Source organism: Procambarus clarkii, chromosome 80 (genome assembly GCF_040958095.1).
Source record: "Procambarus clarkii isolate CNS0578487 chromosome 80, FALCON_Pclarkii_2.0, whole genome shotgun sequence".
Taxonomy (NCBI): domain Eukaryota; kingdom Metazoa; phylum Arthropoda; class Malacostraca; order Decapoda; family Cambaridae; genus Procambarus; species Procambarus clarkii.
Window position 1 is genome coordinate 18,458,689 of NC_091229.1, and position 22,885 is coordinate 18,481,573.

General features: G+C 44.8%; 2 protein-coding genes across 5 annotated transcripts in view; one reads left to right on the forward strand and one right to left on the reverse strand.

Annotated features, from left to right (window-relative positions):
• Nucleotides 1-22,885, reverse strand: part of Marcal1 (SWI/SNF-related matrix-associated actin-dependent regulator of chromatin subfamily A-like protein 1) — a 98,520-nt gene that overhangs the window by 12,735 nt on the left and 62,900 nt on the right. For all 4 annotated transcript variants that reach the window (XM_045727837.2, XM_045727838.2, XM_045727839.2 and 1 more), the window contains exons 6-7: nt 8,695-8,829; nt 1,036-1,213 (exon numbers count right to left, since the gene is read on the reverse strand). In XM_045727837.2, coding sequence (XP_045583793.2) covers nt 1,036-1,213; nt 8,695-8,829 — 313 coding nt within the window. The remainder of the gene's footprint in view (nt 1-1,035; nt 1,214-8,694; nt 8,830-22,885) is intronic.
• The window catches only part of LOC123746360 (uncharacterized), a gene marked incomplete at its 3' end in the record, with an annotated part of 44,809 nt that continues 40,275 nt past the window's right edge, over nt 18,352-22,885 (forward strand). Inside the window, exon 1 of the mRNA XM_045727835.2 lies at nt 18,352-18,393. The remainder of the gene's footprint in view (nt 18,394-22,885) is intronic.

Sequence of the window (22,885 nt, forward strand, 5' to 3'; positions counted from 1 at the left end):
AATTCAACTTGGCACCAAAGCAAACCGCTCTCACAATATAAGATCCTACACACAATATAAGAGGATCACAAAAACTCAACTTCCCTCAGAGAAAAGTTTTGTTGAGTGCTGATCTATCAAAACAAAACTGACAACAAGGTAACTAGTGCTTCAAGTGTTGTCCCCTCTCCACAGGTCTGAATGAGACGTCCACCCAACTCGCTTGCCCAGGCCCAGTTTTCCTTTGATATTTATTTATTTGTAAGTACAAAAGCTGTCTGCTAACAAGAGTAGTCTGGCTAGACCAGATAGGAGAAAGAAATTATCTAAATATGGATGAAAATGCTAAATGAAAATTTAGCCACAGTGGAGTAAAAAAAATGTTGATGTTATATTCTGAGGGGTAATTTTCAAGTTAACTACTTGTAACAGATTCTTTCACATCACTAAGATCTTTCATGTCCATAAAAGTTCTTGCAATTTTGCATTGCATCAGTGGTTCCAAAAATGGGAATCAGTTAATGGATGGTGATGCACCAGGCATGGTGCCATCTTTTCACTTAGGACCATGATGAAAACTAAGGCTCGCAGGACTTCTTCCATTATGGCAAATGATTGCCAGAGGTTTCTATTGTTGAATGACGTCCACATATAATCAGTGAGACTCGAGTATTATGGGGTGCAGCTAGTCTTCCCACAGGCAAATAGCACAGAGGTGCTTATTGCCTGAGGGGTGACAGGAGCAGTTTAAGGGCTAAAGCCAGTAAAACAGTTTTTATCATATTGGTGTTTTTAATATTATATAACAATCTTTGCATATGTATTAAAAAATGTGTTCTATTGTTACACCACCACCTAAATACAAGGTAATACAGTGCAAGACTGTTAAAAAAAAAAAAAAAAAAAAAAAAAAAAAAAAAAAAAAAAAAAAAAAGGTTTCCTCGCAAATCCAGATTAGGTCTGGTAAGATATAGAGTTCTGCAGTCTGGATTTTGGAGTTGGCATTGTATACATTAGTTGTAGTGTAATCTGTAACAGTATAAATTCTGTACCTACCATTATTACAACTTGAAAGTTATGATCCAGAATTTCTTTGGCTCTACGTGACAAGAGGTCGTAACTCACGATGACCACTTCAGCTCCGTTGAAGTTATCCCGACCTGAGCCAATGACAACTATGTCTGACCTATTTACCGATGACACCCACCGTTCTATTGAACTGACCCATGAATACCTGTAAAAAATAAAACAAAATAAAATTATGCTCTTAGCCTATCTGTTCTCAATATGTACCTCACAGGTATAAAAATGAAAGTATATATTGAGATTATTAACCACAGTATCAGTAACAATTCAACAACTAACAATATCTGCATTTACAGTAGATAGGTATAAGTTTCTACAATCAGAATTTTTTTTTTTATTAGTAAACAAGAAAAGGATGTGCAGTATTCTAGATGATTAACAAATATTCAAGATTCAGCAAAAAGATGCATAATGGAGAGCAAGATGGAGACAATTCCAAATTCCTGCCCCATGAAGGGGTAGAATCACCTTGACTCTGGGGCCCATACCTGCACTGATTCCAGATAACAGCCGTAAGACTGCATGGCTGAGTGAAATGTTAAGATAAATAAATGAGGAGCAATGGAAATGGGAAACGGTGATATTTTATGCGGGATTTTTTTTTGGGGGGAAGGGGGGGATGGGGGCTATTAAGAGTAGGCATTCCATTAGTGTAAAGAGACTACAGAGTTGTGCTCTGCTTGTCGGTCTGGAGTAGCCTCTCCAGGATACAATGACAGGGTAGGTTGATATGGGGAAGCTGTCACCCTTGCAGCAGGTCCCCCCTCTCCACGGCACCGAACGACTCCAGTGGAAAGATAAACGCCAATACGATTGGTTCCAGCGCCATCGCAGGAACTGTCGGAATGGCGTTGAAGGCAATAATGAACTGCCCTAGGGGATCCAGCTCCGGGGTTTACCTCAAAGTTGATAAAAGAAGGCACAGGGACTCCAAACCTGCAGACCGTTGTGGTTGGGGCCGGAAAAGAATGACCCCAGCAAGGGCAAAAACGACCCCAGCTTCGGGAAGCAGAGCTTAGGCCGCACGAACCCCAGGAGGTGGATGTTCGAGCCACGCACCTACGGGTTCCAGACAAAGATCATCACAGCCCCCTTTCACCCGAGGCCGGCTTCTTTCATGACCCAGCAGAAGGAAGAGTAATCATTATTGATTAAAACAATTATTATTATAATTATTATGCAAAATGAAGTTGAAAGAAAGATAGAAGGGCACATTTTCTTACACCTCATGCATTTTTTCACTTAGCAGTCAATGGGTATCAAAGAGTTAGGTAACTGTTGTGGGCTGTGTATTGAGGAAGGTCAGTCATTGGTCTAGGTTCTAGGAGAACCTCGATAACCCTAACATACTTCCTATGACCATGACGGTTAAAACATTTGCTTGCATGTGACTGGTGCTGGCACTCGGTGATTCTGGCCTGAGCATTGATGTGATAAATGGATAGATCTCATTTTTTAAAATTCCTTCCCCTTTCTTTTTATACAGTACTGCTCTTCTAACTTCTCTATGCTGATACTTCCCACTACAGAAAATGGAGAATAGTAATAATAATAGTAATAATAATAATAATAGAATAAAGTTAAGGTAACATAGGGATTTATTATTTTTAATAGTTAAATATTTTTACACATACAAAAGTGACTGAGGTTGGTTTAGGTGAACGACTGATGTTCCCCAAGGATGTAACCAACAACAGTTGCCCAATTACCAGGTACCTAATGCTAGGTGAACAGAGCATTAGGTGAAAGGAAACGTGCCTAACTGTGCAGACAATGAGTCACAATAACACGGCCGAAAATATGATCAAACCATACATCAGAAAATGGAGAAACTACGACATTTCCGTCCGTCCTGGGCCATTATTAAGTCATGTGATAATAACTTGATAATGGTTAGTTTAGTCCCTCTCAGTGAGTTAACTCGGGAGTCTTGGTTGTGAACAAGGGCACAGACCACAGTGCTTCTGGACCCAAAGTTCAAGGTGATAAATTTATCGAAAGGAAAACCAAAAATATTATATGCATAACAAAATTATGAATATATGAAGAATGGAAATGAATACATGGTTGTAATGCTGAAAAAAAAAGGGAGATAAACGACTGGTATATGATAAAAAAAGCCGGAACTTTGTATATGTGGAGATTTGCTTTTGTGATTATGGCAGATATCTGAAACCATTAAAAGTAAACGACTCGAGGAGCTCTTAGAGTGAGGATCAAATTAGAGACTACAAGCATGCAATAGGTCCTTGGAAGTTGTGGAATGCAGATGGCAAAATGCTTTTCTTGGTAAATGAGAGTAACATTACGAGAACAAATACTGTAAAAGGAAAACATTTATAACAGAAGAATATCATAGTAGAATTTCATTTTTAGTAGTTGGGGTAAGGAGCAAGTTAGTAAAAAATCTGGTGAGTGAGTGAGTGAGTGTGTGTGTGTGTGTGTGTGTGTGTGTGTGTGTGTGTGTGTGTAATTACCTAAGTGTAATTACCTAAGTGTAGTTACAGGATGAGAGCTACGCTCGTGGTGTCCCGTCTTCCCAGCACTCTTTGTCATATAACGCTTTGAAACTACTGACGGTCTTGGCCTCCACCACCTTCTCACTTAACTTGTTCCAACCGTCTACCACTCTATTTGCGAAGGTGAATTTTCTTATATTTCTTCGGCATCTGTGTTTAGCTAGTTTAAATCTATGGCCTCTTGTTCTTGAAGTTCCAGGTCTCAGGAAGTCTTCCCTGTCGATTTTATCAATTCCTGTTACTATTTTGTACGTAGTGATCATATCACCTCTTTTTCTTCTGTCTTCTAGTTTTGGCATATTTAATGCTTCTAACCTCTCCTCGTAGCTCTTGCCCTTCAATTCTGGGAGCCACTTAGTAGCATGTCTTTGCACCTTTTCCAGTTTGTTGATGTGCTTCTTAAGATATGGGTGTGTGTGTGTGTGTGTGTGTGTGTGTGTGTGTGTGTGTGTGTGTGTGTGTGTGTGTGTGTGTGTGTGTGTGTACTCACCTAGTTGTACTCACCTAGTTGTGTTTGCGGGGGTTGAGCTCTGGCTCTTTGGTCCCGCCTCTCAACCGTCAATCAACAGGTGTACAGATTCATGAGCCTATCGGGCTCTGTCATATCTACACTTGAAACTGTGTATGGAGTCAGCCTCCACCACATCACTTCCTAATGCATTCCATTTGTCAACCACTCTGACACTAAAAAAGTTCTTTCTAATATCTCTGTGGCTCATTTGGGCACTCAGTTTCCACCTGTGTCCCCTTGTGCGTGTTCCCCTTGTGTTAAATAGACTGTCTTTATCTACCCTATCAATCCCCTTCAGAATCTTGAATGTGGTGATCATGTCCCCCCTAACTCTTCTGTCTTCCAGCGAAGTGAGGTTTAATTCCCGTAGTCTCTCCTCGTAGCTCATACCTCTCAGCTCGGGTACTAGTCTGGTGGCAAACCTTTGAACCTTTTCCAGTTTAGTCTTATCCTTGACTAGATATGGACTCCATGCTGGGGCTGCATACTCCAGGATTGGCCTGACATATGTGGTATACAAAGTTCTGAATGATTCTTTACACAAGTTTCTGAATGCCGTTCGTATGTTGGCCAGCCTGGCATATGCCGCTGATGTTATCCGCTTGATATGTGCTGCAGGAGACAGAGAGTGTGAGAGTGTGTGTGTGTGTGTGTGTGAGAGTGTGTGTGTGAGAGTGTGTGTAATTACCTAAGTGTAGTTACAGGATGAGAGCTACGCTCGTGGTGTCCCGTCTTCCCAGCACTCTTTGTCATATAACGCTTTGAAACTACTGACGGTCTTGGCCTCCACCACCTTCTCACTTAACTTGTTCCAACCGTCTACCACTCTATTTGCGAAGGTGAATTTTCTTATATTTCTTCGGCATCTGTGTTTAGCTAGTTTAAATCTATGACCTCTTGTTCTTGAAATTCCAGGTCTCAGGAAGTCTTCCCTGTCGATTTTATCAATTCCTGTTACTATTTTGTACGTAGTTATCATATCACCTCTTTTTCTTCTGTCTTCTAGTTTTGGCATATTTAATGCTTCTAACCTCTCCTCGTAGCTCTTGCCCTTCAGTTCTGGGAGCCACTTAGTAGCATGTCTTTGCACCTTTTCCAGTTTGTTGATGTGCTTCTTAAGATATGGGCACCACACAACAGCTGCATATTCTAGCTTTGGCCTAACAAAAGTCATGAACAATTTCTTTAGTATATCACCATCCATGTATTTAAATGCAATTCTGAAGTTAGAAAGCATAGCATAGGCTCCTTGCACAATATTCTTTATGTGGTCCTCAGGTGATAGTTTTCTATCTACAACCACTCCTAGATCTCTTTCTTTATCAGAATTCTTTAAAGATTTCTCACATAATATATAGGTTGTGTGGGGTCTATGTTCTCCTATTCCACATTCCATAACATGACATTTATTTACATTAAATTCCATTTGCCAAGTGGTGCTCCATATACTTATTTTGTCCAGGTCTTCTTGAAGGGCATGACAGTCATCTAAATTTCTTATCCTTCCTATTATCTTAGCATCATCAGCAAACATGTTCATATAATTCTGTATACCAACTGGTAGATCATTTATGTACACAATAAACATCACTGGTGCAAGAACTGAACCCTGTGGTACTCCACTTGTGACATTTCTCCATTCCGATACATTGCCTCTGATTACTGCCCTCATTTTTCTATCAGTCAGAAAATTTTTCATCCATGATAGAAGCTTACCTGTCACCCCTCCAATATTTTCCAGTTTCCAGAACAACCTCTTATGTGGAACTCTGTCGAAAGCCTTTTTTAGGTCCAGATAGATGCAGTCAACCCAACCATCTCTTTCCTGTAATATCTCTGTGGCTCGATCATAGAAACTGAGTAAATTCGATACACAGGATCTTCCAGATCGAAAACCATACTGTCTGTCTGATATTATATCATTTCTCTCTAGGTGTTCTACCCATTTAGTTTTGATTAGCTTTTCCAATACTTTCACTATTACACTTGTCAATGATACAGGTCTATAATTGAGGGGGTCTTCCCTGCTGCCACTTTTGTAGATTGGAACTATGTTAGCCTGTTTCCACCCGTCTGCTACGATTCCTGTACACAGGGATGCCTGAAAGATCAGGTGAAGTGGAATGCTGAGCTCAGATGCACATTCTCTCAGAACCCATGGTGAAACGCCATCTGGGCCAGCTGCTTTGTTCTTACCGAGCTCCTTGAGCATTTTATCCACTTCGTCTCTAGACACCTCTATGTGTTCTATGTTGTTCTCTGGAATTCTTATTGTATCTGGTTCCCTAAAGATTTCATTTTGTACAAACACACTTTGGAACTTTTCGTTTAGTGTTTCACACATTTCCTTTTCATCTTCCGTGAATCTATTTCCCATTTTCAACCTCTGAATATTATCCTTTACCTGCAATTTGTTGTTTATGAATTTATAGAATAGACCTGGTTCTGTTTTACATTTGTCCGCAATCCCTTTTTCAAAATTTCTTTCTGCCTCTCTCCTCACTGCCGTGTAGTTGTTTCTCGCATCTTTGTATCGCTGGTATGTTTGGGGGTTCGGCCTCTTCCTGTATTGATTCCATTTTTGTGTCTTTCGGTCTCTAGCCCTCTCGCAATTTCTATTGAACCAATCCTGTTTCCTAGTTCTGCATCTCTGTTTTGGTATAAATTTTTTTGTGCCTTTATCATATATTTCACAAAACTTGCCATACATCTCATTCACTTCCTTGCCTAGCATCAAGTCTGTCCAATTATACTCACTAAAAAAATTTCTAAGGTCACCATAATGTCCTCTCCTGAAGTCTGGTTTTTCAACTGCTTCAACCTCCTTATTTTCTTCCAGCTTATAACGCATTGCATACTTTATTCCCAAAAAGACATGGTCACTTTTACCCAAGGGAGGAAGGTACTGAATGTCAAATATCTCTTCCTCCTTCCTGGTAAATATCAAATCTAGCATGGAGGGAACGTCCCCTTCCCTCATCCTCGTAGCTTGTTTAACATGTTGATACAAGAATGTTTCCAGGATGAGGTCTACAAATTTACAGGTCCAAAAATCTTCTGTTTTAGCTTCATATGCTTCCCAGTCTATGGATTTCAAGTTGAAGTCACCGACTATCAACAGTCGTGATCTATCGTTATCCGCTCTCGCTATAATCTCTCTCATTATTGTTATAAGACCTTCACGTTTACTACCTAGCTCCTCCTTTGACCATGTGCTGCTTGGCGGTGGACTATATGCATTTATCATCATTAGTTTATCATCCTCATAGCAGATCTCTAGTGCTATTATGTCAACTTCTTGTGGATTGGCAGTCATTATTTCCTTCACCTTTAGGTGTTCTTTTACCAGCACAGCAACGCCACCGCCTTTCCTAATTTTTCTGTCCCGTCTCCAAATTGAGTAGCCCCTTGGGAATATGACCTCATTTAAAATTACATCTTCAAGTTTTGTCTCCGTGAGTGCAACAATGTCTGGTGTCTGCAGCTGTATTACATCACTTATAACATCAGCGGATAACATCAGCGGCATATGCCAGGCTGGCCAACATACGAACGGCATTCAGAAACTTGTGTAAAGAATCATTCAGAACTTTGTATACCACATATGTCAGGCCAATCCTGGAGTATGCAGCCCCAGCATGGAGTGTGTGAGAGTGTGTGTGTGAGAGTGTGTGTGTGAGAGTGTGTGTGTGAGAGTGTGTGTGTGTGTGTGTGTGTGTGAGAGTGTGTGTGTGTGTGTGTGAGAGTGAGTGTGTGTGTGTGTGTGTGAGAGAGTGTGTGTGTGTGTGTGTGTGTGTGTGTGTGTGAGAGTGTGTGTGTGTGTGTGTGTGTGTGTGTGTGTGTGAGAGTGTGTGTGTGAGAGTGTGTGAGTGAGTGAGCAAGTGTGTTTATACTGTGTTTATACTGTATTTAGAAACTGGTTTATAGCATGCACAAGTTCTAATACTGGACTAAAAAACATACTGTTATGATGTACAGTATTAGACACAAGTCTAATGACTTATTAGACATGCATAAGTTCTAATACTGTACTATATATCATACTGTTATGATGAGACCTATGAGACATAAGTCACATATCCCAAATTCATTTATCATCAAATTACAGACACCTTGTTATGAAGAGTAAAGAGAATATCCAGCAGGCTGTTCAGACAGCACAACGTTATTAAAAGATAAAATCAGTTCTCGTTAGAAGTGCTAACAAGAGTAATTTGCCCTCAATTATGCATCAAACAATTTAACAATAGGGGGCCTGACAGCTGAGTGGACAGCACTCGGGATTCGTAGTTCTAAGGTTCTGGGTTCAATCCCCGGCAGAGGTGGGAAGCAAATGGGCAGAGTTTCTTTCACCCTGATGCACCTGTTTGCCCCTAGCAGTAAATAGGTACCTGGGAGTTAGACAGCTGTTACTGGCTGCTTCCTTGGGATGTGTAACAAAAAGGAGGCCTGGTCGAGGACCAGGCTGTGGGGACGCTAAGCCCCGAAATCATCTCAAGATAACCACTGTAAACATGTTGTGGGCTGCATTTTTAATGTTAGTTATGACAGGATACAAAATGTTACCTATTAGTTGGCAGGACAGATTGGGATACTAACCGAACTGTGGATGGAGTCACCACCAACATTGGCCACTCTCTCCGGTAATAGGCTGCAACTCCCAGTGCTTGTATGGTCTTCCCAAGACCCATGTCATCAGCAAACATCGCACGGCCTCCAAGACTTACACCAAAACTGCAAGACAACATACATCCTTTAATTCAGTGTATATATAAATAGTAGTATAAATTTCTTAGCCAATTATGCTTAGAACAATGAGAACAGTGGTCCCAAAATTTGTGGCCTTTCAACTACATCTACTGAACAAAACAATTATGATTATAAATACTGTATGTGCAAAAATTTAAAAAATTCAATTAAAATCTGATTTGTTGTTGTATTTATAATAATGGATCCCACAAGGCGTAGCATACCTTAAGTATTCTCTCTCGGCATTCACATCAACATTGTGAACATACCTGCCTGTGTCACACACATTTATTATATGTTCATAATAACAGGAATGAAATAAGAATGCAGTTCAGTTTTCATCACTGTACTATAGAATGAACTTAAAGTCACTTGAATGTGTGAACAGAAAAGGCCAATAAAGTTAATCAAAGGAATCAGGAACCTCCTTATGAAAAGATATTAAAGTATAATTTACATTCGCTAGAAAGGCAAGGAGTGAAGGGTGACATGACTGAAATATATAAATGCATGAAAGGGGGTCTAAAGAAATGTTAATAATTCATTACATACATCAACACAAAATAGAATGCAAAACAATGGATAAAAATTGGACAAGTTTACAGTCATAAAAGACCTGGGTAAGTATTACTGATGAAATAGGGTTGTTGATTTACGGAACAAATTACCAATGCAACAGTTGTGGGATTATTGGATTGTTTCAAGTGTAAGGTAGACAAACACGAGCGAATTTGGTTAGGTATAAGTGAGATAGTCCATGAAAACTACAAAATCGTCCATAGGGCATTTTGACAAAGTTCAGATGCCACTAGGCTAGTCCCAGAACTAAGAGGCATGAGTTATGAGGAAAGGCTGCGTGAACTGCACCTCACGTCACTGGAAGACAGAAGAGCTCGGGGAGACATGATCACCCCACAAAAAATTCTCAGGGAAATTGACAGGGTGGACAAGGATGGATTATTTAACATGGGTGGCACACACGCACAAGGGAACAGAGGTGGAAGCTGAGTACCTAAATGAGCCACAGAGACACTAGAAAGAACTTTTTCAGTGTCAGAGTAGTTAGTAAATGGAATGCACTAGGAAGTGATGTGGTGGAGGCTGACTTCATACACAGTTTCAAATGTAGATATGATAGAGCTCAAGAAGCTCAGGAATCTGTACACCAGTAGATTGACCGTTGAGAGGCAGGACCAAAGAGCTAAAGCTCAATCATTGCAAGCACAACTAGGCGAGTACACACGGGCCAGTACAAAACACACAAACTAAGCAACAGCTAGACGGAGTTTTTAAACATCAAAACAACAACTTTGAAATTGATTAATATGTGACAAGAAAAAGACGGTCTGAACAGGAAGTGAAAGGTATGGGAAGTAAGTGGGAGAGGGAAAGGGAGAGGGGAAGGGAGAGGGGAAGGGAGAGGGGAAGGGAGAGGGGAAGGGATAGGGGAAGGGAGAGGGGAAGAGGTAGCAGAGGAAAGAGGAGGGGGACAAGAAGGGGTAGAGGAAGGATAGGGATACTGGGATGGTTTCATCTGGGATGAAGAATAGGATGGTTACATCAATACCTCTCTCCCTAAACCCATTCGTCATCCATTTGTGTTAAAAATATCTGTCAACATTTTGAACACCGGCCTCCCCCCCCCCCCCCACACACACAAAGTGGCACTGGTGGCTGAGTGGACAGCACGCTGGATACGTAATCCTGTCGTCTGGGGTTTGATTCCCAGCGACGGCGGAAACAGATGAGCAATTTCTTTCACCCTGATGCCCCTGTTACCTAGCAGTAAATAGGTACCTGGGAGTCAGACAGCTGTTACGGGCTGCTTCCTGGGGGTGTGTGTTGGGAGATAAAAACAAAATTAGTAGTTAGTAATAGTTGAGTCATTGACATGCGAGAGGCGGGCCGAAAGAGCAGAGCTCAATCCCCGCAAGCACAACTAGGTGAATACAACTAGGTGAATACACACAGCACGGATTCGGAGATAACATATCTGCTATCCTTAAATACAGCAAGATGGATTTATCTTGCCTTACAAACCTGACAGAAGAATTCTATAATCGGCCAACCAAAATCAGACAAGACAGGGAAGTCTCTCGTCAAAGTCAGACTGCATATATCTGGATTATCAGAGAGACTGACACTACCCCCACCCAACAGACTGGTGCACAAGTTGAACACGGAGGCAGGAGTGACGAGGAAGGTATTAGAGTGGGTATAACAGGATGTTTACGCAACAGAGGATAGAGCACCGCTCCAGTGCCAGGTAAGTCCACTACGGGCTCACCATAGCCCATGCTACTTGCCCCGCTCCTGTGCCAGGTAAGTCCACTACGGGCTCACCATAGCCCGTGCTACTTGCCCCGCTCCTGTACCAGGTAAGTTATGGGCTCACCATAGCCCGTGCTATTTGGAACTTGTTCCGAGTAGCTGAATCTATAACAACAACAACAAGAACAACAGAGGAGCGCCAGTCACAAGGCGCTCGGGGACTATTCATGTCCATGACATCTCTTCATTCATCAATCAATCAATCAATCTTCATCACTCAGCGAATGTCACCATCGGAATCCCACAGTATTCAGTCATCGAGTATATGTTGTCCCCATCTATATGTAGATGATCTTCCAGAAGGGATACACTCATTCCCTTCCATGGTTAATACACAAATTATGAAAATTAATTTGGAGGAAAACTTAAAAAAAAACTAAAAGCTGATCTGAATAAACTGAAAGAATGATCCAACTTCCTTATGACAGGAAGGAACAGGAAGACACCTTATCAGAAGTCTTCCTGTCACCACTCCAGTGTGTTCCAGTTTCCTAAACAACCTCTTATCTGGGTCTCAGAATGTTTGGTAATATGTTTATTGTTTGTGATGTGTGTCTATGTATGTATTAACACGATGTACTGAACGGGGTGAGAATAGCTTGAGCTACCTCATCCCTTTGTGTGTATTTTACCTCAATAAACTTATTTCAATTTCTTATCTGGGGTCTCTTGTCAAAAGCATTGTTCAGGTGCAGATAAATCCAATTAACCGCACCATCTGTTTCCTGTAAAACCTTTGTGCCTCTAGCATAGAAAATACGTATATTTGTTTCACAGGATTCGAACCCATACTGTTGCTCAACCCGTTCTCGCAAATTTAATAAGTCAATATTGACTTATTAAATATGTGCATAGGTGACATACTTAACATAATAGATACCCTTAAAAAGATTCATAGAAAACACCGACCTTACCTAACCTACTTAGTATGTTAAGATAAGCATCTTATTGCTTTGCAATTACAATTATTACCTAACCTATTATAGGTACAGGTTAAGTAATAATTGTAATTACGAAGCAATAAGATGCTTATCTTAAGATACTAACAAGGTTAAGTAAGGTCGGTGTTTTCTTTGAATCTTTTTAAGGGTATCTATTATGTTTAGTATATCACCTATGCACGTAGTTAATAAGTCAATATTGACTTTACGAATTTGCGAGAACGGGTTGTGTTGCTACATCATTTCTTTCCAGGTGTTTACTTATTTGGTTTTAATTGTTTTGTTCTAGTGTTTTGACTACCACGCTTGTCAACGATACAGGTCTATAATTACGAGGATTTCTGCTACCATTTTTGTTGAGTGGAACTATAATTTGCTCTTTTTCTATATATCTTAAGATTCTTGAACATTCAGTAAAGATGGTTGAAAAATCAATTGAAGTGGAATGCTCAGCTCAGATGCGCATTCTCTCAGAACCCAAGGTAAAATTCCATCTGGGTTAACTGCATTGTTTCTACTTAGTCAACCTTACACTAAGCTGTTTAAAGCAGCGGCCGTCCTCTCCAGACGCATTCATCAATTTTAACATACTGTGTATTAAAAATAAGTACTGTGTATTAAAAATTAGTTTGTTCTCATATATGAATTAATATTATTATACATAATAATTCTATGTATAGTTAGGCGTGGGTTAGGTTAGGTGTTTAGGTTCTGTTGGCGATTATTTATATTTGAAGTACATGGTTGAAACAACCCGTCCTCGACTCAAGTCCATTACATCCAGCGGTCGACCCCACAGACGCATTCATAATTTTTTACATGTTGTTCAGTCAAAACGGGAATTTTTTTCAAACATAAATTAATATTATATTAGTATATTGTGCATATATAGGCATAGGTTAGGTTAGGTGTTTAGGTTCTGTTGGCGATTATTTGTATTTGTAGTACGTGGGTGAAGCATTTACAGCGTTGTGGTTCGAACAAAATTCGTCAGTGAAGCATTTGTTCCGGAAGTGTTCGAACGTCATCAGTTGTGAGTCGTGTGTAAACAGTTTTTAATTAATAAACAGGGAGTTTGGCGGCTGCATGGAATCACTTTTGGGTCTTTATTTGGAGGACGGGCTGCATTTACAGTGCTGTGGTTTTTAACAAAATTCGTCAGTTGTTCCGGAAGTGTTCGAATGTCAACAGTGGTGAGTCGTGTGTAAACCGTTTTTCATTCAGAAACAGCGGGGGTTTGGCGGGTGCATGGAATGAATTTTTGGAGTTTCTTTATGAGGACAGGCTGCACTGATATTCATATAATGTGTCTGGTTCCCTGAACACCTCACTTTGCACAAACACATATTGGCATTGTTCGTTCAGTGTTTGTCACTTATTATTTTCGTTCTCTGTGACTTCCCCCCCCCTCCCTCTCCCCCCTGACCACTGGGGTGTGCGTGTCCCCAACGAGGAGGAGGGGGGGGGGGAGCCCCCCAACGAGGAGGAGGGGGGGGGGGGGAGCCCCCCACCACCGGCACTAATTGCATTGCAACACTGCCAAACCTCACGCTACGACAAGTGCAATGTTCGGAAAAATAATTCACGACACTAAAACCCCTAATTGGACCCCCCCCCCTGAAGAGGAGTGTATATTAAACTAGATTTCAGAAAATGAATCCACGAGACTGCTATAATCCCCGCCACGTCCAATGTGGCAACGAACATGTCTTCTATAATATGTTAATCTCAAATATTATTTGTTTACTAAAAGTCCGGGGATCCATCGCGCATTGGCGCGCGAAACCTGTACATCTTCTCTCAACCACGGCCGCAGCAGCATCGTTTACGTTTATACAACAGTTGATGAGCTCCGGAGTACTACGAGGTTGTTTATAACAATAACAACCTTGGGTTGTGAAGTTTCCAGCCTGGTAAACTGTTTAATTAATGTAAACAACGACGCCATTATCAAGGAAAGCTGTACAGGTTTGTTAAGTGGTTGAGTCGTGCTTGACGAGTCCTGGCCCAGCTTGGCAGGTGGGAGGTGGCCCAGCTTGACAGGTGGGAGGTGGCCCAGCTTGGCAGGTGGGAGGTGGCCCAGCTTGGCAGGTGGGAGGTGGCCCAGCTTGGCAGGTGGGAGGAGGCCCAGCTTGGCAGGTGGGAGGTGGCCCAGCTTGACAGGTGGGAGGAGGCCCAGCTTGGCAGGTGGGAGGTGGCCCAGCTTGGCAGGTGGGAGGTGGCCCAGCTTGGCAGGTGGGAGGTGGCCCAGCTTGGCAGGTGGGAGGTGGCCCAGCTTGGCAGGTGGGAGGTGGCCCAGCTTGACAGGTGGGAGGAGGCCCAGCTTGGCAGGTGGGAGGTGGCCCAGCTTGGCAGGTGGGAGGTGGCCCAGCTTGGCAGGTGGGAGGTGGCCCAGCTTGGCAGGTGGGAGGTGGCCCAGCTTGGCAGGTGGGAGGAGGCCCAGCTTGGCAGGTGGGAGGTGGCCCAGCTTGGCACGTGGGAGGTGGCCCAGCTTGGCAGGTGGGAGGTGGCCCAGCTTGGCAGGTGGGAGGTGGCCCAGCTTGACAGGTGGGAGGAGGCCCAGCTTGGCACGTGGGAGGTGGCCCAGCTTGGCACGTGGGAGGTGGCCCAGCTTGGCAGGTGGGAGGTGGCCCAGCTTGGCACGTGGGAGGTGGCCCAGCTTGGCAGGTGGGAGGAGGCCCAGCTTGGCAGGTGGGAGGTGGCCCAGCTTGGCACGTGGGAGGTGGCCCAGCTTGGCAGGTGGGAGGTGGCCCAGCTTGGCAGGTGGGAGGTGGCCCAGCTTGGCAGGTGGGAGGAGGCCCAGCTTGGCAGGTGGGAGGTGGCCCAGCTTGGCACGTGGGAGGTGGCCCAGCTTGGCAGGTGGGAGGTGGCCCAGCTTGGCAGGTGGGAGGAGGCCCAGCTTGGCAGGTGGGAGGTGGCCCAGCTTGGCACGTGGGAGGAGGCCCAGCTTGGCAGGTGGGAGGTGGCCCAGCTTGGCAGGTGGGAGGAGGCCCAGCTTGGCAGGTGGGAGGTGGCCCAGCTTGGCACGTGGGAGGTGGCCCAGCTTGGCAGGTGGGAGGTGGCCCAGCTTGGCACGTGGGAGGTGGCCCAGCTTGGCAGGTGGAAGGAGGCCCAGCTTGGCAGGTGGGAGGAGGCCCAGCTTGGCAGGTGGGAGGTGGCCCAGCTTGACAGGTGGAAGGAGGCCCAGCTTGACAGGTGGAAGGAGGCCCAGCTGGACAGGTGGGAGGTGGCCCAGCTTGGCACGTGGGAGGTGGCCCAGCTTGGCAGGTGGAAGGAGGCCCAGCTTGACAGGTGGAAGGAGGCCCAGCTTGACAGGTGGAAGGAGGCCCAGCTGGACAGGTGGGAGGTGGCCCAGCTTGGCACGTGGGAGGAGGCCCAGCTTGGCAGGTGGGAGGTGGCCCAGCTTGACAGGTGGAAGGAGGCCCAGCTTGACAGGTGGAAGGAGGCCCAGCTTGACAGGTGGAAGGAGGCCCAGCTTGACAGGTGGAAGGAGGCCCAGCTTGACAGGTGGAAGGAGGCCCAGCTTGACAGGTGGAAGGAGGCCCAGCTTGACAGGTGGAAGGATATATATTATATATATGACAATGTCAGACCACGGAGGAAAAATGAAACAGGAATTTCCTTAAGAACTTTCGTATATTAATACATCTTCATAAGGAGCACTTTTGAAGATGTATTAATATACGAAAGTACTTAAGGATATTCCTGTTTCATTTTTCCTCCGTGGTCTGACATTGTCACATTTTTAATCACGTGTTTATTTTCGTGATACACACACACACATTATATATATATATATATATATATATATATATATATATATATATATATATATATATATATATATATATATATATATATATATATATATAATGTATAAAACACTTTTAGCGGGAAGAAAAAATAAGCAGTTTGAAGTAATTGGTGTTGCGTGCTACAGGGGGTAAGGGGGGGGGCAGGGGGGCGGAGGAGGAGCTGTCTATGTCAAGTGGCCCAGCTCCTGCCCTGGGAGGGAGGGGGGGACGAGGGAGGAAGAGAGGGAAGTACAGGAGGGAAGGGGAGGAAGGGATTAGGAAGGGAGAGAAAGGGTTGGCAAGTGGGGGGGGGGACTGGGAAGAGGGGAAGGGGAAAGGCGGGGACTTAAAGGGCAAGGAGGGTAGATGAGGGGCAAGGAGGGTAGACGAGGGGCAAGGAGGGTAGATAAGGGACTCAACGTGCCGAGCTGGGTATTAACAACTACTGCATGTGACACCACCAAGCAATTTAAACACCCAAACAAAAGACAATTACTGCTAATTGGCTAACAGTCAACCAGGTATCAACCAGTCAACAAACACCTCCCCATTACCAGTGCTGCTGCCCCAATTAAACTGTATATATAATGGAGTGAGACACAGACACCAACCATTAATCGGAGAATCCCAGACAACATATTACACATGATGATGGATGAGTACTGGCACCTAGGTAGCCACCCAGGGTTCGAATCCTGGCGGGGGCAAAGTGGATTACGGTACATTATCTTTATCATACTTAGCTGACAACTTGGCCTCTTCTCTCCACTTCCCACTATGTTAAAAAATTGCTACGGTTTTTCCCTTAACCAGAAACGTCCAAACCTAACCCACCCACCTAACCTATCGACACCGAGGCTTAGAAAACGTCAATATTGCGTTGCTTGAACTTTTATAAATACGTCGCATATACGTCTAAAGCTGATTCGTATTTACAAATACGTAAATACGTATTTAGAAATAAAAACGTATTTACAAATACGTGTAAAGCTGATTGTATAAACAAAAAAAAATGCTAAATCAGTCACTTTGGGTTATCGGTTAACCGGTCAACTCCGGTTTATAGGGGCACAATAAGGCTTCCTAGTTTATAGTAGTACGGGTAAATGTAGACTTATGGCCCAATATGTGTAGTCTATTATTACTAATCCTGGTGTCGATGAAGGTAGTGTCTGGGATGCTCCCGGACGCAGGTTCGAATCCTCGTCACGGCTTTTGTGGATTTGTTCATCCTGGTGCTTTTTTGGTCTCTGTTCCGTAAATGGTCTACAGGAGAGCGTACGGGATACTTAAGTATCCCGCCTGACAGCTGAGTAAACAGCGCTTCGGATTCGTAGTCCTGAGGTTCCGGGTTCGATCCCCGGTGGAGGCGGAGACAAATGGGCAAAATGTTTCTTTCACCCTGATGCCCCTTGTTCACCTAGTAGTAAATAGGTACCTGGGAGTTAGACAGCTGCTACGGGCTGCTTCCTGGGGATATGTAACAAAAAGGAGGCCTGGTCGAGGACCGGGCCGCGGGGACGCTAAGCCCCGAAATCATCTCCAGATAACCTCAAGATAACATCCCATTCACTCCCTTCTCGCATCCTGAATTTACTGAATGGGGTGAGAATAGCTTGAGCTACCTCATCCCTTTGTGTGTATTTTACCTCAATAAACTTATTTCAATTTCAATTTCAATTTCTCGCATCCCAGTTTACTGTACTCTTAGTATCCCAGCTCATTGTCCTCTTATCCCAGCTTCTTGTCCCTGTACCCCTATCTCTTGTCCTCACATCCCAGCTCATTCTCCTGGTATCTCGGTTCCTTGTCCTCATATCCCAGCTCTTTGTCCTCGTATCCCTTCCTAGTGCTACTGGCTTAACGCTTTCTCCTGATGATTACGTTACCGTGGCTGGGTCAGTCATCGTGTGTAGAGGGAGCCGGTGGCTGAGCAGACAGAACACTAGACGCGTGATCCTGTAGTCCGGGTTCGATCCCGGGCGCCGGCGAGAAACAATGGGCAGAGTTTCTTTCATCCTGATGCCCCTGTTACCTAGCAGTAAATAGGTACCTAGGAGTTAGTCAGCTGTCATGGGTTGCTTCCTGGGGGTGGAGGCCTGGTCGAAGACCGGGCCGCGGTGACACTAAAGCCCCGAAATCATCTCAAGATAACCTCAAGATAGAGGGGGGGAGGGGGTCCTGGTGGACCCCGGGGGCCTCGTCCCAAGATTTGGCAGAGATTACAATTACAGTACTGCAGCTGGGTGTAGGGGAGGAGGGGGAGGAGGGAAATGGAAGGGGGAGAGGAGGGGAAAGGGTTAAATATCACGCCATCATGACCAGTCCCCCCCCCACTACAACCACACCCACCATCAACACTCCCCCACTTCACCACCACCACCACCACCTACACACCGTGGCACGAGGTGGCCAGCACCCTCACCTGTCCCCCAGTCTAGCCACCGCCACCGTCGGCGCCACTACACCGTCCTCACCCTCTAGTGAGTGTTCCTCTTCCTAGCTCACCCACACCCACCTAGTGTTCACCCCCACCCACCTAGTGTTCACCCACACCTATGTTCACTCACACCCACCTAGTGTTCACCCCCACCTATGTTCACCCACACCCACCTAGTGTTCACCCCCACCTATGTTCACCCACACCCACCTAGTGTTCACCCCCACCTATGTTCACTCATCCTCTCCCTCCCCCACCACCTTCACACTCCATGCTCCCTAGCATGCTACTTTTGTATATGTCACTGTCCCCACGTACAGTCACTTTCCCTACACACAACCCCCTACACCCACTCGCACCCATCTTTACCCCCCCGTACATCCTCCCTACACCCACCTACATCCACGTATACCTGGAGAGGGTTCCGGGAGTTGTTCTACACCCCCGAACCCGGCCTGAGGTCAGGCATGACCTGAGATAACTTGGTCCAACAGGCTGTTGCTTGGAGCGCCCCGCAGGCCCACGTATCCACTACAGCCCGGTTGGTCCGCCACTTCTTGCAAGAACTTATCCAAGTGCCTCTTGAATACATCCACCTTTGTTCCAGCAATATTTCTAATGCTTGCTGGGAGGGTGTTGAACAGTTGTGGACCTCTGATGTTCAGTGTTCTCTATGCTCTATAGCGACTCTACTCTTTACTAGTTCTATCCTGCATTTCCTTCCGTACCTTTCGCTCCAGTATGCTGTTATTCTACTGTGCAAATTTGGGACCTGGCCCTCCAGTATCTTCCATGTATATATTATGTGATACCCCTCTCGTCTCATTTCCAGAGGTTTGAGACGGTCCCAATAATTTAGATGTTTTATCGCGTCTATGCGTGCCGTGTATGTTCTCTGTACTCTCTCTATTTCAGCAATCTCTCCTGCTCTGAAGATGGAAGTGAGTACTGAGCAGTACTCAAGACGGGACAGCACAAGAATAAACATTGTCATGACATCCCTGGATTTGAAGATTCTCACATAATGCATCCTATAATTTTCCTATTAAATTTTCAATCACTTTCACCCACGTTCAATCGCATTCAATTCAAAGCGTTATATGACAGAGTGCTGGGAAGACGGGACACCACGAGCGTAGCTCTCATCCTGTAACTACACTTAGGTAATTACACTTAGGTAATTACAACCTTTACCAAACCTGGTTAAACACACACACACACACACACACACACACACACACACACACACACACACACACACACACACACACACACACACACACACACACACACACACACAGCCAGCAGCCTAGCGACCCCGACCAACGTACACACCAGCCCCGTCCTCTCAGGTAACAGGTCGTGTTTGGCACGTACTGGTAACCAACGTTACAAATGTCGCACACTCGGAAAAGTAACGGCTCACAAATATCCACATTTTCTATGGCACCGGACTATTCATCCGCCTTTTTGGCGCCATTTTCACCCATTCGCTCGTTTCACCAACTTGCGGAATATAAGTTAGATAGTTAAATAGATAATAAGTTAGTTAAGATAAATTAGATAAATAGCGTGTAAACCGTGCTATCTAATCCAGTCACCAGTTTAATATAGGTAAGACATACCTATAGACAGATAGTGTGTATGTACTCACCTAGTTGTGCTTGCGAGGGTTGAGCTCTTTGGTCCCGCCTCTCAACTGTCAATCAACTGGTGTACAGATTCCTGAGCCTACTGGGCTCTTATCATATCTACGTTTGAAACTGTGTATGGAGTCAGCCTCCACCACATCACTGCCTAATGCATTCCATCTGTTAACTACTCTGACACTGAAAAAGTTATTTCTATCATCCCTGTGGCTCATTTGGATACTTAGTTTCCACCTGTGTCCCCTTGTTCGTGTACCACCAGTGCTAAATAGTTTATCTTTATCTGCCCTGTCAATTGCTCTGATAATTTTATAGGTATTAATCATGTCTCCCCTAACTCTTCTGTCGTTTAGTGTCGTGAGGTTCAGTTCCAGTAATCTTTCCTCATAGATCATTCCTCTCAGCTCGAGGACTAGCCTGGTGGCATACCTCTGAACCTTTGCTAACTTCATTTTGTGTTTGACTAGATGTGGACTCCAGGCTGGAGCCGCATATTCCAGTATTGGTCTGACATATGTGGTATACAAGGTTCTGAATGATTCCTTACACAAGTTCCTGAAGGCAGTTCTTACGTTTGCCAGCCTTGCATACGCCGCTGATGTTATCCTTTGGATGTGGGCTTCAGGGGGGACAGGTCTGGTGTGTTGCTTGTCGCAGCACGCAGGCCCACGAATCCGTTAATTATAACCTGCCTGATCTGCCACTAACAGCACGAACTTATCCGATTCCCACTTGAATATCTAAAATTTTGTTCTGACAATGTTGCTTATATTTAATGGTAGCGTGTTGATGGGGCGTGGGGCTCTGATATCCACACTTGTGTTCTATTGTGCCTGTGGCAGTTTCACTCTTCACCGGGTCTGGTGTTCATACAGTGTTCACTGCTTGTGCCTGTGGCAGTTTCACTCGTCACCGGGTCTGGTGTTCATACAGTGTTCACTGCTTGTGCCTGTGGCAGTTTCACTCTTCACCGGGTCTGGTGTTCATACAGTGTTCACTGCTTGTGCCTGTGGCAGTTTCACTCTTCACCGGGTCTGGTGTTCATACAGTGTTCACTGCTTGTGCCTGTGGCAGTTTCACTCGTCACCGGGTCTGGTGTTCATACAGTGTTCACTGCTTGTGCCTGTGGCAGTTTCACTCTTCACCGGGTCTGGTGTTCATACAGTGTTCACTGCTTGTGCCTGTGGCAGTTTCACTCTTCACCGGGTCTGGTGTTCATACAGTGTTCACTGCTTGTGCCTGTGGCAGTTTCACTCGTCACCGGGTCTGGTGTTCATACAGTGTTCACTGCTTGTGCCTGTGGCAGTTTCACTCGTCACCGGGTCTGGTGTTCATACAGTGTTCACTGCTTGTGCCTGTGGCAGTTTAACTCATCACCCGGTCTGGTGTTCATACAGTGTTCACTGCTTGTGCCTGTGGCAGTTTAACTCATCACCCGGTCTGGTGTTCATACAGTGTTCACTGCTTGTGCCTGTGGCAGTTTCACTCTTCACCGGGTCGGGTGTTCATACAGTGTTCACTGATTGTGCCTGTGGCAGTTTAACTCATCACCCGGTCTGGTGTTCATACAGTGTTCACTGATTGTGCCTGTGGCAGTTTAACTCATCACCCGGTCTGGTGTTCATACAGTGTTCACTGCTTGTGCCTGTGGCAGTTTCACTCTTCACCGGGTCGGGTGTTCATACAGTGTTCACTGATTGTGCCTGTGGCAGTTTAACTCATCACCGGGTCTGGTGTTCATACAGTGTTCACTGATTGTGCCTGTGGTAATTCACTGGGCACATTGGGGCATTTCCTACCATATATTTAGCCACATAACATAAGTAATCTTGTTATTGTAGAAGACTTATTGACGCCTGCTTATAGCCGCTCTTATTCAAACCCAACCAAACTTATTCTTAAATGCGTCAATCTGCAACACTTGCAAAAGTCCCGGGGTCTAGTGGTCTACGTCCCCGACTCGCAATCGAGAGAACCAGGTTCAAGCTTCAAGCTGGGACAATAATGGTTGGGAGCGTTTCCTTCCACCTGATGTCTCTGTTCACTTAGGAGTTTGGAAACTGTGGCGAGATGTATACTGAAGGAGGTCAGTGGTTGGCCTCGTTAAGGTAAAGTTGAGGCAGCCTGGAGTACATCATGAGAGGATTCTGGGAGTTGTTCCACTCCCTAGGCCTTGGAGTAGACGGTAGAGCGACGATCTCGCTTCATGCAGGTCGGCGTTCAATCCCCGACCGTCCAAGTGGTTGGCCACCATTCCTTCCCCACCACCGTCCCATCCCAAATCCTTATCTTGACCTCTTCCAAGTGCTATATAGGTGAAATGGCTTGGCGCTTTCCCCCTGATAATTCCCTCCCCTCCCTCCCTCGGCCCGGGCTGGGGCCAGCCTAAACTTGCGATAACTGGGTCCAACAGACTGTTGCTTGACGCGGCCCACATATCCACTACAAGCTTGAAGTAGAATTCACTGCCAGAGTGTGTGTGTATACATAAATACATGTATATGTATAAATATCTCCCGGGTACCTACTTACTGCTAAGTGAACAGGTGCATTAGGTGATAGAAAACGTGCCCAACCATTTCTGCAACCCAAACAAAGGCCAAAAGTCCATTCCGTGCATCCGCCAAACCCCTCTGATTATAAAAAACGGTTTACACACACAACCCGTCCTCAGACCCAGTCCATTCCATCCAGCGGTCGACCCCAAAGACGCAGTCATCGATTTTAAACAAGCTGTCCATTCAAAAACAGGAATTTTCTTTAATATAAATTAATATTATTATATATTAGCATACTGTGCATATTTAGGCATTGGTTAGGTTAGGTGTCTAGGTTCTGTTGGCGATTATGTGTAGTACGTGGGTGAAGCATTTACAGCGTTGTGGT